General features: G+C 36.7%; 1 protein-coding gene and 1 long non-coding RNA gene across 7 annotated transcripts in view; one reads left to right on the top strand and one right to left on the bottom strand.

Annotated features, from left to right (window-relative positions):
• Positions 1-4683, top strand: part of TEX14 (testis expressed 14, intercellular bridge forming factor) — a 122109-nt gene extending 117426 nt beyond the window's left edge. For all 6 annotated transcript variants that reach the window (XM_060646546.3, XM_078437359.2, XM_060646547.3 and 3 more), the window contains 4 exons: positions 60-152; positions 2450-2559; positions 3815-3866; positions 4319-4683. In XM_060646546.3, coding sequence (XP_060502529.2) covers positions 60-152; positions 2450-2559; positions 3815-3866; positions 4319-4355 — 292 coding nt within the window. In that variant the 3' untranslated portion in view covers positions 4356-4683. The remainder of the gene's footprint in view (positions 1-59; positions 153-2449; positions 2560-3814; positions 3867-4318) is intronic.
• Positions 1-14862, bottom strand: part of LOC132687926 (uncharacterized) — a 29242-nt gene extending 14380 nt beyond the window's left edge. The window contains exons 1-4 of the long non-coding RNA XR_009614342.3: positions 14662-14862; positions 13889-13936; positions 6986-7258; positions 4280-4548 (exon numbers count right to left, since the gene is read on the bottom strand). This is a non-coding gene — a long non-coding RNA (uncharacterized LOC132687926). The remainder of the gene's footprint in view (positions 1-4279; positions 4549-6985; positions 7259-13888; positions 13937-14661) is intronic.
• Positions 14863-14937: the final 75 nt, after the last annotated feature.

A 14937-nucleotide genomic window follows, 5' to 3' on the forward strand; every position in this document is an offset into this window, starting at 1 on the left:
TGTACCTCCTTGTCATGGGATAAGAATTGTCTCAGTTCTCTTCACTTGTCCTTGGACAGAGCTCACTCTACTCTTGATGAGGACCTAGAAAGATGGCTACAGCCACCTGAGGACAGCACGGAGCTACAGGATCTCCCCGGAGGCTCTACAAGGTTATTGTTTTCCATCAGGGGGTCATTTTCTTTTTTGTCAAGAAGGAGGACTAGATTTTAGTCTTTTAAAAAAAAAAATACCTTGACTCTTTGGAGAATGAGTGTTTGTAGATAAGCCAGCCTTGACTCCTGTCTGCCCCTCTTCCTCCACACACAGTGCTCAAGATACTGATTAGCAGATTGATATCAGTATACAGAGAGGCCTCTAAGATTGCTATACCTTGGCCTTGTCACCTTCAACATTTTCATCAGCCATTTGAATTAAATCAGAAAAGGCATGCTTATCAAATTTTTAGGTAACACAAATCTAAGAATGAATACTAATGTGATAGGTGATAGACTGGATTCAAAATGGTCTTGACAAGTGGAAATGTTAAATGCTTCTAAAAGATGAAAGTGAGCATTCAGATGTGTAGAATGCAAGGGATCTGACCTAATGGAGAATTTTTGACTGGAATCTCCTCCTCACTGGTTTTATTGAAGGTAGGAAGTATGTCGTTTTATTTTTATATGTTCAGCACTTAGCATGCATTTTGAGACATGGTAAGAATTCAAAAAATTTTTCTTGAAGAAGGCATAAATAGTGACTCCATGAAGCCTCATTGATGCAGTTGCTAAAATGGTCAATGCAGCATTAATGCTGAACAAACAACAGCGTCTTGCCCAGGCCAAGGTGATGTCTCATGCTAAAGAGAGGACTCGTAGGACACAGTGTGGGGTTACTTTCTGGGCACAATATTTTATTACTTTTTAAAATTATTTATTTATTTATTTTGAGAGAGAGTGAGGGAGAGGAGCAGAGAGAGAGAGAATATCCCAAGCAGGCTTCGCACTGTCAGTGCAGAGTCTGGGTGCAATATTTTATCTTATTTTATTTTACTTTATTTTATTTTATTTTATTTTATTATTTTATTTTATTTTATTATTTTATTTTATTTTTTGTTTGTTTTATTTTATTTTTTGTTTGTTTTATTTTAAAGATATAGGCTTGTTTTTTTAAAGTGTATCTATTTTGAGAAAGAGAGAGCAGGGGAAGGGCAGAAAGAGAATCTCAACCAGGCTCCACACTGTCAGCACAGAGCCAGATGTGCTCAAGCTCACGAACTGTGAGATCATGACCTGAGCCGAAATCAAGAGTCAGATGCTTAATTGACTGAGCCACTCAGGTGCCCCTGGGTGCCGTATTTTAAAAGCGATGTTGACAAACAGAAGAGGGTGGCCATCGAATAGTCAGAGGTCTGAAAACCATATCATGTGAGAATAGCTGAAGGAGTTAGGGAGGCTCAGCTGGAGAAGTGCAGGTGGAGTGGAGAATATTTGATAGTTACCCTCAAATACCTGAAATGTAAAGTTGAGAGAGTCAGCTTACTCTCTTCTGCCCCAAAGGGCAGAGCTAGTGACTAGAAACTGCAGTTAGAGATTTTATCCAGTAAAGCACATGCTTTTTAATAGCTATTGCTATCTGATAGAAAAAGCAGGTGCCTTTACAGTTTATCAACAGCTCCTCCCACTCAAGCACAGGCTAGACAACTCTGGTTCTGGGCATTTGGACAGAGGTGGAAGAGAACCTGAAGGCTTCCTCCAATTCTAGAACCTATGATTCTATTAGAGGTTAGGAGGGAAAAAAAATCGTTTTTGCTTTAGGTGGCTTTATTCTCTCTCTTGTTTTACATATTTTGTTTTGAAGATTTAATAAATGAAAAAAGAATAAAAATCCCTGTACAGTGTCAAATTGGTTCAGCCAGCATCTGTTGAGTGCTGACAACCAAGTGCTGTGCTGCAGGAGCAGAGGAGTGGGATGTCTCTGCCCTTCAGGAGCTTACACTTGAGCAGGGGAGATGATTTCTGCTTACTAGTTTGGCAAATATGGTCTTAAATTGTTAGATACTTCAATCAGAGATACTTGAGAGTTTCAGGAAATGAAGTAAGGTAATAAAATAAATGGTGGTTACAAAAAAGGGCACCAATTACAACATAAGTGAAATGCTTTTGTTGGGAAGGGAGGTAGATAATATAGCCTAGAGGTTGATAGAGTCTGAATCAGACTGCCTGGGTCAGATCCCAGATCCAGGACTCCTGAGGCATATAACTTCTGTGTACCTCAGTTTCCTTATTACTTGCTGGGAATGGTAATGGTAACTATATAGTTGTGATAAGAATTAAATGGCTTACTGTACATTATAGCACATGTGCCAATGCCTGGCCATTAGTGATAGCTATTATGTTTCCTTTGGAGTAGTCCTGTTACCCTGGCCATTGTGCATATGGTTTGATGCCCCAAATCATTGTCTTTGAAGGGAGGCAAATACCAAGGATCAAGAAGTTGGTGAAAAGAAGAGAAAAGGGGAAGAAAGCTTCAAGTCAGAGAGAAGGAAATCAGACAGCTTTTTAGGCAATTCTGAAGAAGGTATGAATGAATGGTTGTTTATAATGTAACCTGGAGTCCTTGGGCTATGATGAGCATCAGAGTTATTTAGAAATATTTCCCAGATGCTATACATAATCCTTCTATGCTTTCCTCCTGTAGTTCAGCCCAGGTTTTCTGTTAATTGCCAGTTATACCTTAATCACAAAACAGTAACATCCAATTTTATTTCTAAAGCAAGCCTTTGGCCAATCTCATCATCTTGTCTTGCACATTGTCTAGAAAGATGTTTTGCTTCTAATTGTCTAATGTCTTCAAAAGAGTTCTAAATTTAGCTCACACAGAGGCTGCAGAATCTGAGAAGGAATTATAAACTGTGGAATTTAAGTGGAATCTACAAGTAATGTGAAAGGTGTAAATTGATCTTAATTTCAAAACTATTTTGATAGAACTTTAGGCACCATTCACAAATGACACCCTCCTATATTTAAGTTCCTCCTACTTAAGAAGTTAGAGATACTGATTTTTTCAGAACACCTGGTATCCCTTTCATTCCTTCGCCAATTCATTCTCATTCTCCTTTCTCTGCCCTATTTTGTGCTTTGTGAACTATCTCCTGGGCTTTCTGGCCAGCAGGCTTCCTGTTGGCCAGTGGGAAGAGGGCAGAGGAGTGGTTGGGTATTACTTCCCCTACCTGCCTACTTCAGCACCTTATCTCTGGATAGAAGTGGTGTCCCTTCACCAGCACAGCTTCTGTAAGGCAGCCTGTCCTCAGTTCCAGCTCTCACTGGGTTCCAGTAACTGTTCTGCCCTAGCTCCACCCTAGTCCCTTTTGACTTAGCATTGATAATGGCTTCCCACTGCTGCTAGTCACTGGGTGCCTTGCCATCCTTTGTTTGCTCCCTTAACTCTGACTATACCTATGTAAGTAGTCACTTCATTAAAGGGCCTGAGAGTGTATTCTTTTTCCTCTGGGACCCTGGACTGGCACAGGACCCAGAGTGTGTAAGCATTTAGCTACACGAATTCAACACGAATTCACTGAGAACATAATGCAGAGACTTTGTGAATTAACATCATTAGTATCCATTGCTGTGACAGGGAGCTGCAGAATGTTAGGTGGGGAAGCCCATTAACTATTTTTGGAAAGATTCTGTCTCTAGCAGAAAACAACTATTACCGGTAAAACAGTCCACCCTAAACTTGAGAGAGAGCACTAAAGCAATTTCTGGATACTGGCACCTTTAGACCCAGAAAGTAACCTGGTTGTGTTTTCTTCTTTCTATATTTCATCAAGAGGAACTAAAACCCTGTTTTTGGAAGCGACTGGGTTGGTCTGAACCATCCAGGTAATGAGTTGGCATATGTTTGTAGGTCCAAGTTCACTGTCTATAGACCACATGAACAGGCTTTAAACATTTATCAGCATGTAAATAAACATTAATGTTAAAGTTATTGATAAAGTTGTTTGATAATTAATTCAAAGTTGCTCAGTTTTTTATGTGTTAATATTTACAGCTAATTAAAATACAAGGTGAAATTAATGCCAGATTTGATTAAGTCATCAGTAGAGTCAGCACAAGAACAGTTTTGGACAGAGGGAGGACAGGATGATGCTATCAATTGCTTTGTAGTCATTGTACGTTCCCATGACATACTAATTGATTATCCCCCTTGACTATAAAGATCAAAATCCCTTCCCTTGAACTCAGTTGAATAGAAGGAAACTGTTGTTTGTGTCTTTAAAAACATAGATACTCACTTGAAACTCTTTTTTTGTGTGTGTTTAAAAAATACACAGGATAATCGTGCTGGATCAGAGTGACTTGTCAGACTGATGGGAGTTGGATCGTACATGAACTCCTGGCCTGAGTTTGAGCATCCTGCTTGTGAGCTCCCGTCTCTCCTCATCTGCTTCAGTCACCATCAGGGCAGTGATTCTGTAGCTCACACTTTGTTCAGCTGCCACAATAGACAGAATGGCTGGCCCTGTCTGCACCGCAGTTAACCATCTGTTTTCAGTTCAGATTTCTGAAAAGTGAAAGGTAGCTTTTATTGTAAAATTTTCTCATTGTTCCCAGAATGGCTTTGGTTTTGGTTTTGTTGGTACAGATTTTTGAAAACTTTAATTCCTGTTATATAATAAAATGTTTACTTTTAATACCATTTAGGTTTTAGCTGTGTAAGATATTTCTGTGTTTTAGTTATTGGGAGAGGAACTGCCACCCAAAGAGGCTTCAATATCTGTTATAAAGTTTGACAGATAAGCAATGACTGCTACCACCTCTCATATAAGCCGGCACCAGTCATCCATATTTTAGAACAGAAATAATGCCCTCCTCTTGGCCAGGATTGCCATATTCCCATTCCAGCTAGAATTTACTTACATGATGAAAGTACAGGTTGGAGTAAAAGTCCAAGATATTTTGAACCCTTTAAAGTGAATAAACATCATTTCTGAGTATTTTGGATTGTATACCTCACATCATTTGTGTCTTAGAGGAGTGAAATTGTGGGAAGATGAAGATCACGTGTTCTCTAATTTAGCCTCTAGTGACTCCTGGGCAGATGCATACATGTGTCTGGCATGGTATTTAGAGGATTGATATACCTTCATCTGCCTCAAGTTTGGAGCTTTTACATGTGAATAAAAACCTTTTCTTAGAAGTTCTATGTGCTGTTGTGCAGTACTAGCCAGCTACCAGCTAACATTTTATTCTTAGCAAGTGAATGATAGGTCTTTTGTTTGTGAAAACTGGATAGTTCCTGTTGAGGATGGTCATATCATACAGTTTTTATTAGCATCCCAGAATTCTACCCTGCACAAATAAAATAGGAAGGTACAAATCTATTTGACTACTTTGAAACAAGGAAACATTTGCTTGCCATTGTAACCAGAGCAAAACCAAAGCAAATTACTTTACAAATAATACTGTGTATAAGAAACTTGGGGGGATACGGAGACTTGTAATACATAGTCCTTCCTCTCAAAAACGTTTAATTGGTGCAACAAAACCAACATACATAAAAATGTAAGGACTTTGTGTCCAGGACCCACAGGAAAAAAAATGTATGGAGTGATAGACATATCATGTTAAATAGTGAGTTGTGATATTACAGCATTATCTATTAGTATTCATAAAGGCTACAAGTCCTACATAAACTCTCACTGATGTGGTTTATAATCACTAATATTGGCCAACATTAACAATAATAATGTTGGTAGATAATGTTTATTGGTTATGGAGTAACTGTTAGGTGCCAGGGTTCCATGATCTGCTCAAGACCATACTGGAGCAAACATGTTTGTATACTTCACAGTAAAACAGAGTAGCTTTCCCTGAGGCTGTAGTTCAAGAGTGCCCTGCGCACTGTTGGAAGTGAACCAAGAGCAAATTTAAGTTAAAACTGATGGTGATATATCCTTTATGAACTTAGTCCCCATCCTCACATCTGTCCGGTGGGTTTGGTGCTGAGTTTTTGGAGTATACGGAGTCCTTCACTTTTCCTCAATATGTGGAAACATAATAAATACATAAACGGTTCTAGACACATAGTAGATGGCTAATAAATTATTGTTGGCTCACTATTGAATGGAATTTTCCCCTTGGAAAATTTGATTATTAGAAATTTCCAGATTAGATTTTAGTTGCTGTTGTTGTTGTTGTTATTGTTTTCAAATACGTAGCTTTTGGCCCTTTTCTGGATGCTAATAGTACTGTTTTATAGGTTGCTATTAGAAGGGTGTTTTAGTTGTGCCTGGCTGCCTCACTCAGAGGAGCATGTAACTTAATCTCATGCTCTATGTTCAAGCCCTATGTTTGGTGTAGAGATTACTTAAATAAATAAACTTAAAAAAAAAAAAAAGAATTGGATTTTAGAGATGTGCCTCCCAAGAACTTAGAAATAAGTTGGTCCTCTGGGAGTTATATAAGTAAAAATCCAGTGTCCCACTGAATATGATTAATTGTATAGTGGAGTAAAATTAAAGGACCTTCTATAAATGTGTGACTTAACAGATATTTGGAAATAATATTGAAAAAATAGAGTAAGGAGGAGGGATGTGTCCTACCAGATGTGAAAGCATAGCATAAGGCTGCAATAATTAACAGAATATGGTATTGACATCAGAATGGAAACCTGATCCTTTAGTTCCATCTCCACCCCTTTCAGTTGTTGTCATGAAATTACATCTTTATGTAAAGTGTGGCCAAAAATAAAAGCTAATAATATTTTTAATGCATTACTCTCTTAAATTATGTAAAAAATAAACCAGGATTTGGAGTTATAAATCAAAGTTACAGTAACACTAACTTTTATACTAATTACTGCTGTTTTCTTGCTTTAAATGTATTGATCTCCTAAATCATGGAGAAAACAAAAAGTGCAGTTACAAACCATTGTAATGGTTGTAACCAAAATTAGTATAAAAACTAATACTGGTTTTTATAATTGCCCATGGACTTACCTTTATTGAGATCTTTTATTTCTCCATATGGCTTTGAGTTACTATGAAGTGTTCTTTTATTTCAACTTGAAGCATTTCTTGAACATTTCTTGTAGGGTAGATCTAGTGCTTACAAACTCCCTCAGCTTTAGTTTTTCTGGGAATGTCTTAACTTACCCTCACATTTGAAGGACAGCTTTTCTGGATATAGGATTCTTGGTTGACAAGGGTTTTTATTTTTTATTTTTAGCACTTTGAATATATTGGCCTACTGTCTTCTGTCTTTCAGAGTTTCTGTATATAAAAGAATCATTAGTTTATATTTAGGGGCACACTATACACAAGAATATAACTCTGTCACATCAACAATTAATAGGGGTAGGATGAAGCTGTAAAGGAAGAGAGTTTTTTATTGTTATTGAAGTTAAGCTGGTATAAACTCAAATTAGAGTGTTACACATTTAGGATGCAAAATGTAATCTTCATGGTCACCACAAAGAAAATAGCTATGGAATATACACAAAAGGAAAAGAGAAAATAATTTAAACATTTCACTACAGAAAATCAACTAAATACAAAAGGAGACAGTAATGCAAGAAATGTGGGACAAAAAACAAATAGCGTAATGACAGACGATCTCATCAGTAATTAGTTTAAACATAAATGAATCAGGGGCGCCTGGGTGGTTCAGTCGGTTAAGCGTCCCAACTTTGGCTCAGGTCATGATCTTGCGGTTCATGAGTTCCAGCCCCACATCAGGCTCTGTGCTGACAGCTCCGAGCCTGGAACCTGTTTCAGATTCTGTGTCTCCCTCTCTCTCTGCCCCTCCCCCACTCACTCTCTCTCTCAAAAATAACACTAAAAAAATTTTTAAACATAAATGAATCAAACTCTCCAATCAAAAGACAGAGATTGGAAATGGATAAAAAGACATAATCTAACTATATGCTATCTATAAGAGACATTCAAAGCCATAAATAGATTGAAAGTGAAAAGATCAAAAAGATATTCCATGCAAATAGTAAACAGAAGAGCAGGGGTGGCTATACTAATATCAGACAAAGTAAACTTTAAATCAAAAAAGGTTACAAGAGACCAGGACATTATATACAAAAGGTTCAATAGGGAAAGAATATATTACAGTTATATTTATATACCTAATGACAGACCACCAAAATATATGAAGCAAAACTGATGGAATTGAAGGGAGAGAATAGACGATTCTGTAACAATAATTGGAGACTTCAAAAACTCACAATAATGGATAGAACAACCAGACAGAAGATAAGTAAGGAAACAGAGGAGTTAACAAACCAACTAGATCTTACAGATATATATAGAACACGCTAGCCAACAACAAAAAAATACACATTCTTCTCAAGCACACATGGGACATGTTTTAGGATAGGCCATATTGTAGGCCACTTAAGTCTCAACAGATGTTAAAAGATAGATATGATAAAGTATCTTCTCTGACCACAACAGGATGAAATTATAAATTAATAACAAAAGGAAGGAAACGTGGAAAATTCATAAAATTGTGGAGGTTAACACTTTTAAAATGACCAATGGATAAAAGAAATTACAAGGAAATTAGAAAATACTTTGAGATGCAGGAAAACAAAAGTAACATCAAAACTTATGGGATGCAGCAAAAACTGTGCTAAGAGGGAAACTTATAAGTTATAAATACATAAAAAAAAAATCTGAAATCAACAATGTAACTTTACAACTTAAGGAACTAGAAAAAGAACAAACTAAATCCAAACTAGCAGAAGGAAGGTATAATAGAGATTAGAGCAGAGATAGAAAAACAATAGAGAAATGAAACCAAAGGCTAATTCTTCAAAAAGATCGACAAAATTGACAAACTTTAGCTAGATAGACTAAGAAAAGGGAAGACTCAAATTACCAAAATCATAAATTAAAGTGGGGACATTACTACTTATTCTACAGAAATAAAAATGATTATACGGGAGTACTATGAACAATTGTATGCCAACAAATTGGATAACAGATGAAATGGACAATTTCCTAGAAACACAAAACCTGCAAGACTAAATCATGAAGAGAAAATCTGAATAGACCTATAACTAGTAAGGAGATTGAATCAGTAATCAAAATCCTCCCAATAAAGAAAAGCCCTGCACTTGATGGCTTCACTGATGAATTCTACCAAACATCTTAGGGACTAATACCAATCCTTCTCAAACTTTTCCAAAAAATTGAAGAGAAGACACTTTCTAAATCATTCTGAGGCCAGCATTACCCTCATACCAAAGCTAGACAAAGACACTCGCAAGAAAACTACAGATCAGATCCCTTAGGAATATTGATGCAAAAATCCTCAACAGCAGCAAACAAAATTAAGCATATTGAAAAGATTATACACTACGATCAAATGAGATTTATTCCTGGAATGCAAGTATAGCTCAATACATGAAAATCATAATATGTACTGTTATGCAACAATGTAATATGTGATATGCCACATCAAAAGAATAAAGAGGGGGAAAAGCCTCATCATTTCAACTTGATGCAGAAAAAGCATTTGACAAAATCAACACCTTTTCATTACAAACACTCAACAAACTGGGAGTAGAAGGAAACTCTCTCAATATGATTAAAGCCACATGTGAAAAGCCCCTGGCAAACATCATACTCAATGGTATGGAAAGACTGAAAGGTTTTCCTCTAAGATCAGACACTAGAGAAGGATGCCTGCTTTCACCACTTCTATTTAACATAGTAGTAGAAGTTCTGGCCAGAGCATTTAGGCAAGAAAAATAAATAAAAGGTATCCTAATTGGAAAGGAAATAGTAATCTCAAATAGTAATAGTAATCTCAAATAGTAATCTCTGTTTGCAGATGATATGAACTTATATGTAGAAAACTCTAAAGACATAACCAAGAGGGGCGCCTGGGTGGCTCATTCGGTTAAGCGTCCGACTTCAGCTCAGGTCACGATCTCACGGTCTGTGAGTTCGAGCCCCGCGTCGGGCTCTGGGCTGATGGCTCAGAGCCTGGAGCCTGCTTCAGATTCTGTGTCTCCCTCTCTCTCTGCCCTTCCCCCACTCATGCTCTGTCTCTGTCTCTCTCTCTCTCTCTCAAAAATAAATAAACATTAAAAAAATTAAAAAAAAAGACATAACCAAGAAAACTGTTGGAACTAATAAATGAATTCAGCAAAGTGGCAGGATACAAAGGCAACACACAAGATTCCATTGCATTTCCATACATGAACAAGGAAGAATGTGAAAGGGAAATTACAAAAACAATTCCATTTACAGTAGCATCAAAAAGAATAAAATACTTAAGAATTAACCAGGGAGGTGAAACGCTTGTACTATGAAAACTACAAAACAGTGCTGAAAGAAATTAAAGAAGACATAGATAAATGGGAGCACATCCTATGTTCATGTAATGGAAGACACTATATTGTTAAAATGTCAATACTACCCAGAGCCATTTATAGATTCCATGCAATACCTATCAAAACCCCAATGATGTTCTTTGCAGAAATAGAAAAACCCATCCTAAAATTCATATGAAATCTCCAAATAACCAAAGCAATTTTTCAAAAGAACAACAGAATTGAAGGGCTCACACTTCCTGATTTCAAAACTTACAAAGCTACACTAACCAACATAATGTGGTATTGGCATATAGACATATAGATCCATGGAATAGAATAGAGAGCCTAGACATAAAACTTTGCAAATGTGTTCAAATGATTTCTGACAAGGATGCCAAGACCATGGGGAAAGGACAGTCTCTTCAACAAATGGTGCTGGGAAAACTGGATATCCACATGCAAAAGAGTGAAATTCTTACCTCACATATATCTAACACCGTATACAAAAATTAATTCAAAATTGATCAAATACCTAAATCTAAGGCCAAAAACAATAAAACTCTTAGAAGAAAACATAGGACAAAAGCTTAACAGTATTGGATTTGGCAATGATTTCTTGGACATGACATCAAAGGTACAGGCAACAAAATAAAAAAAATAGATATATTGAACTTCATGAAAATTTAAAACTTCACTATCCACAGAGTAAAAAAGCAAACCCCTAGAATGAGAGAAATAACTTGCAAATCATATATCTGATAAGGGATTAATAGCCAGAATATACAGAGAACTCCTAACTTCAACAACAAAAAACAATTCAAGATTGGGCACAGGACTTGAATAGACATTTTTCCAAAGAAGTTATATGAATGGTCAAAATAAGCACATGAAAAGATGTTCAACATGACTAATTATTAGGGAAATGCAAATCAAAACTACCATGCAATACCACCTCACATTCTTTAAGATGGTTACTACGAAAAATACAAAACAAGTGTTGGCAAGAATGTTTTTAAATTAGAACCTCTGTGCACTGTTGGTGTGAATGTAAGATGGCACAGTCATTATGGAAAGCAGTATGGTGGTTCCTCAACAAATTAAAAATAGATTTATCATATGACCCAGCAATATATTCCACTTGTGAGTAGAGTCTCCAACAGATAGTTCTGCACCAATGTTCATAGCAGCATTATAGCTCAAATGTGGAAACATCAGTGTCCATAAATAGATGAAGGGATAAACAAACTGTGGTAAATATGATGGAATATTGTTGAACTTTAAAAAAGGGAAAGAAATTCTGCAATATGCTACAACATAGATGAACCTTGAGGACATTATGCTAAGTGAAAGAAGCCAATCACAAAAAGAAAATAATGTATGATTCCACTTACATGAGTTACTTACAGTAGTCCAAATCATAAGGACAGAAAGTATAGTGGTTGTCAAGGCTGGGGTAAGGGGGCATTGGGAGTTACTGTTTAATAGGTATGGAGTTTTTATTTGGGATGCTGAGAAAGTTCTTGAAATGGATAGTGAGTGGTGATGACTGCACAACATTGTTAATGTACTTAATGCCAATGCATTGTGCATTTAAAAATGGCTAGAACAGTAAATTTACAAGATGAGAAGAGTTATGGGGATGGATGGTGATGATGGTTGCATAACAATGTAAATGTATTTAATACCACTGAACTGTACACTTCAGAATAGTTAAGATGGTAAATGTTATGTGTGTTTTACCACAATAATTTTTTTAATTATGGAAAAGCATAAGTGGACTAAGTAGAAAGGTGTCCAGGACATATTATGGACTCATGCTAGTAGGTATAATATGACCCCATGAAAATTTATACATAAATGTCTACATTTGATAAATGCATAGATATCTGGAAAGATGCTTATTAAAGTAGTAAAATAGTCCTTTCAACTTTTCATAATTCTTTTAGCTGTTTTCTGTTTGGAGAATAGAAGGTTTAGGAATACTTAAATCAGTGGGAGGCAGAACTATAATGTCATAGTTAAGTAACTATAAACTTAGTCAATTTTATTAGAACTCATTTGAAGGAAAACTGCTTAATAGAAAGGAATGGTTAGTGTAAAGCATAAGAAAAGGAAGTTTTAGGTGCCAGACATGGGGATGGATGCTCAGCTAAAGCTGTATGGATGAGTGGATGGGGAGTGCACTAGGTATGCCTAGTGCTCTATGACAGGTATTGCCCTCTTGTGGAATATCATACTGACTTCTTGATCCAGTTTCATGTTCACCAAGCAACTTTTCTTCCTCTTGAAGTTGGTGTGTCTATAGGGAAAGAATGACCTGGCTTCCAATCAGTTCAATAGTGTGTTTCTCAAAGTATATTAGTGGGTTGTTATTCTGGTTTATATATTGGTCTCTGTGCTTGTTTAATGACAGTTGACACTAGAGAAATTGATTTACATAATCTATTACTTCATAAGAAATTACCTCCAAAACTTAGTGACTTAAAATAGCAATAACCATTTATCTTTAACAGTTTTTATATATCAGGAATTTGGAAGTGACTCAGGTGGGCAGTTGTGGCGCAGGGTTTCTCCTGACGTTGCAGTTTAATGCATTTACTAGTTGACTCACTCATATGACTGGCAATTTTGTCTTGGCTATTGACTAGGGACCTCAGTTTCTTTCCACCTGGGTCTCCCATTGAGTTTCCTCACCACATGGCAACTGGTTTTCCCCAGAGTGAGCAATCCAAGAGATTTTGCCTACACCAAGGCAAAAGGTGCAGTGCTATTATGATCAGCTTCAGAAGTCCTAAACCATCATTTCTGCTATAAACTGTTGGTCACAGAGGGCAAGCCCTGATTCAGAATGAGAGAGGCCTACACAAAGGCATGAATACTAGCAGATGAGAATCACTGGGGGCCATCTTGGAGACTGGCTACCACAAATCCCATCAACCAAGTGGCAATTCCTGGCAATCCTGTCCTTTGCTGTATGCTTTCCATTCAAAATAAAACAGTTTAATATAGCTTTTACATCTCATCACATTTTATCTTCATCATACCCCTACCAGTAGGAAGAGCAGGAGAAGTGAGAGTGTGATTACCCTGAAAGAACCCACTTGTAACTCAAGCATGGATTAATACAAGTTAGATTATTCATGATGAGGAAAATATCAAGATTCTGTTTTTTGTTTTGCCCATTTTTGCAAGAATCACCCTTTTGTGTTTACTTGTACTGAAATTGAACACTGAAAAAAATATTTTCCCCAATATTAAGAGAATATAAACAATTATTCAAACCAGTACTGAGATGATTTTAATAAGAACAAAATAGTGATAGCAGACTTAACGTTACATGTTGATGGAGAAATTAAAACTCACTCAATAAATTTATAAAGAGAAATATAATCTTCCCAGACAAACAAATAAGCATTATAGCATCGTGGTTAAAGGTTATAAATCAACAAGTCACCGCATTGAAAGGAGAATCTCCTAGGAAAGCTTTTTTAAGTCAGCCAGTCTCAATTTTATAACAAGATATCAAATAAGTATAAACAGGAACCATCTTCATTTCAACCTGGCTTACCCTTAGTGTCTTCAAGATATCTGACTTGTATTCTACTTTTATCCTTTTCTGTAAAACAAGATATAATGGTTAGCCAAATGTTTTATATTCTAAAGACATGTCAGTAGCTCAAGGTTTCTTGGCCTATTGAGATTCCTGTTACCTAAGAACATGTTGGTTTTTGTTTCAACTTTGTCTTTAATCAAAGCTGATTTTAAAGATCCAGAAACAATGAATCTGACTGTCCTGTAACCATGAAGACCCTTCAGAGTCAATAGTGGAATGTGGATATGGTAGAGAATAGCATGTGAAAGGGAAAGAAAGATGACAGTGTCTCTCATCCCAAATGGTATCCAAGATTCAAAGGCACTTTTCAAATCAAGAAAGAACCAAAGTCCAGCTAATTAGGAGAACTGAGGGAGAGGATTGTGAGAAAAGACACTCACATTTTTTGAGTGACACTTACCTACCAGATGTTGGTTTCCAGATGAAGAAACCAAGGCTCAGACAAGTCAAATAACTTGTCTAAGGTGCACAGTCATTTACGATTGAAACCAATGACTAATTCCAAATCTTTCCTACAATCCTATACTCACTCCTAGGCCAAGAATGTGAGACTTTATGATTTGAGAAATCTGGATTTTTACCCCAGGGTCAACCAAACCACTTCTGATACCTGGAAAAGTATGGAGCTCTATTTCTTTACTTCTATACAACTAAATTGGGGACAACTTTGTACTTGCATCTTATTAAAATTGGTACTAACACAGAGTGATTGAGTTGAGTAGCCTTGCCTTAGCAGGATATTCAGACTGATTCCTTCTCTAGATGAGTCTGGGAATTCCTAGAATCTGTGGAGAGTAACGGAGAGTCTGGAGCCTTCCCTGACTTGACCAAAGATCTGGTGGTGTCAACTCCAAAGACAAGTCGCAGTTTCCTTGCAGTTACTGCTTGAGATTCTCTGAAGAACTGTGGCAGTATGCTAGGATGTTTAGTAGGAAGCTCCTTCCTTTATGACATCACCAGGTAGGTAGCTAAGGGGACTATATGAGACACTCTTAGAATAACAG

Source organism: Panthera onca, chromosome E1, assembly GCF_046562875.1.
Source record: "Panthera onca isolate mPanOnc1 chromosome E1, mPanOnc1 haplotype 2, whole genome shotgun sequence".
In the NCBI taxonomy this organism is placed as follows: domain Eukaryota; kingdom Metazoa; phylum Chordata; class Mammalia; order Carnivora; family Felidae; genus Panthera; species Panthera onca.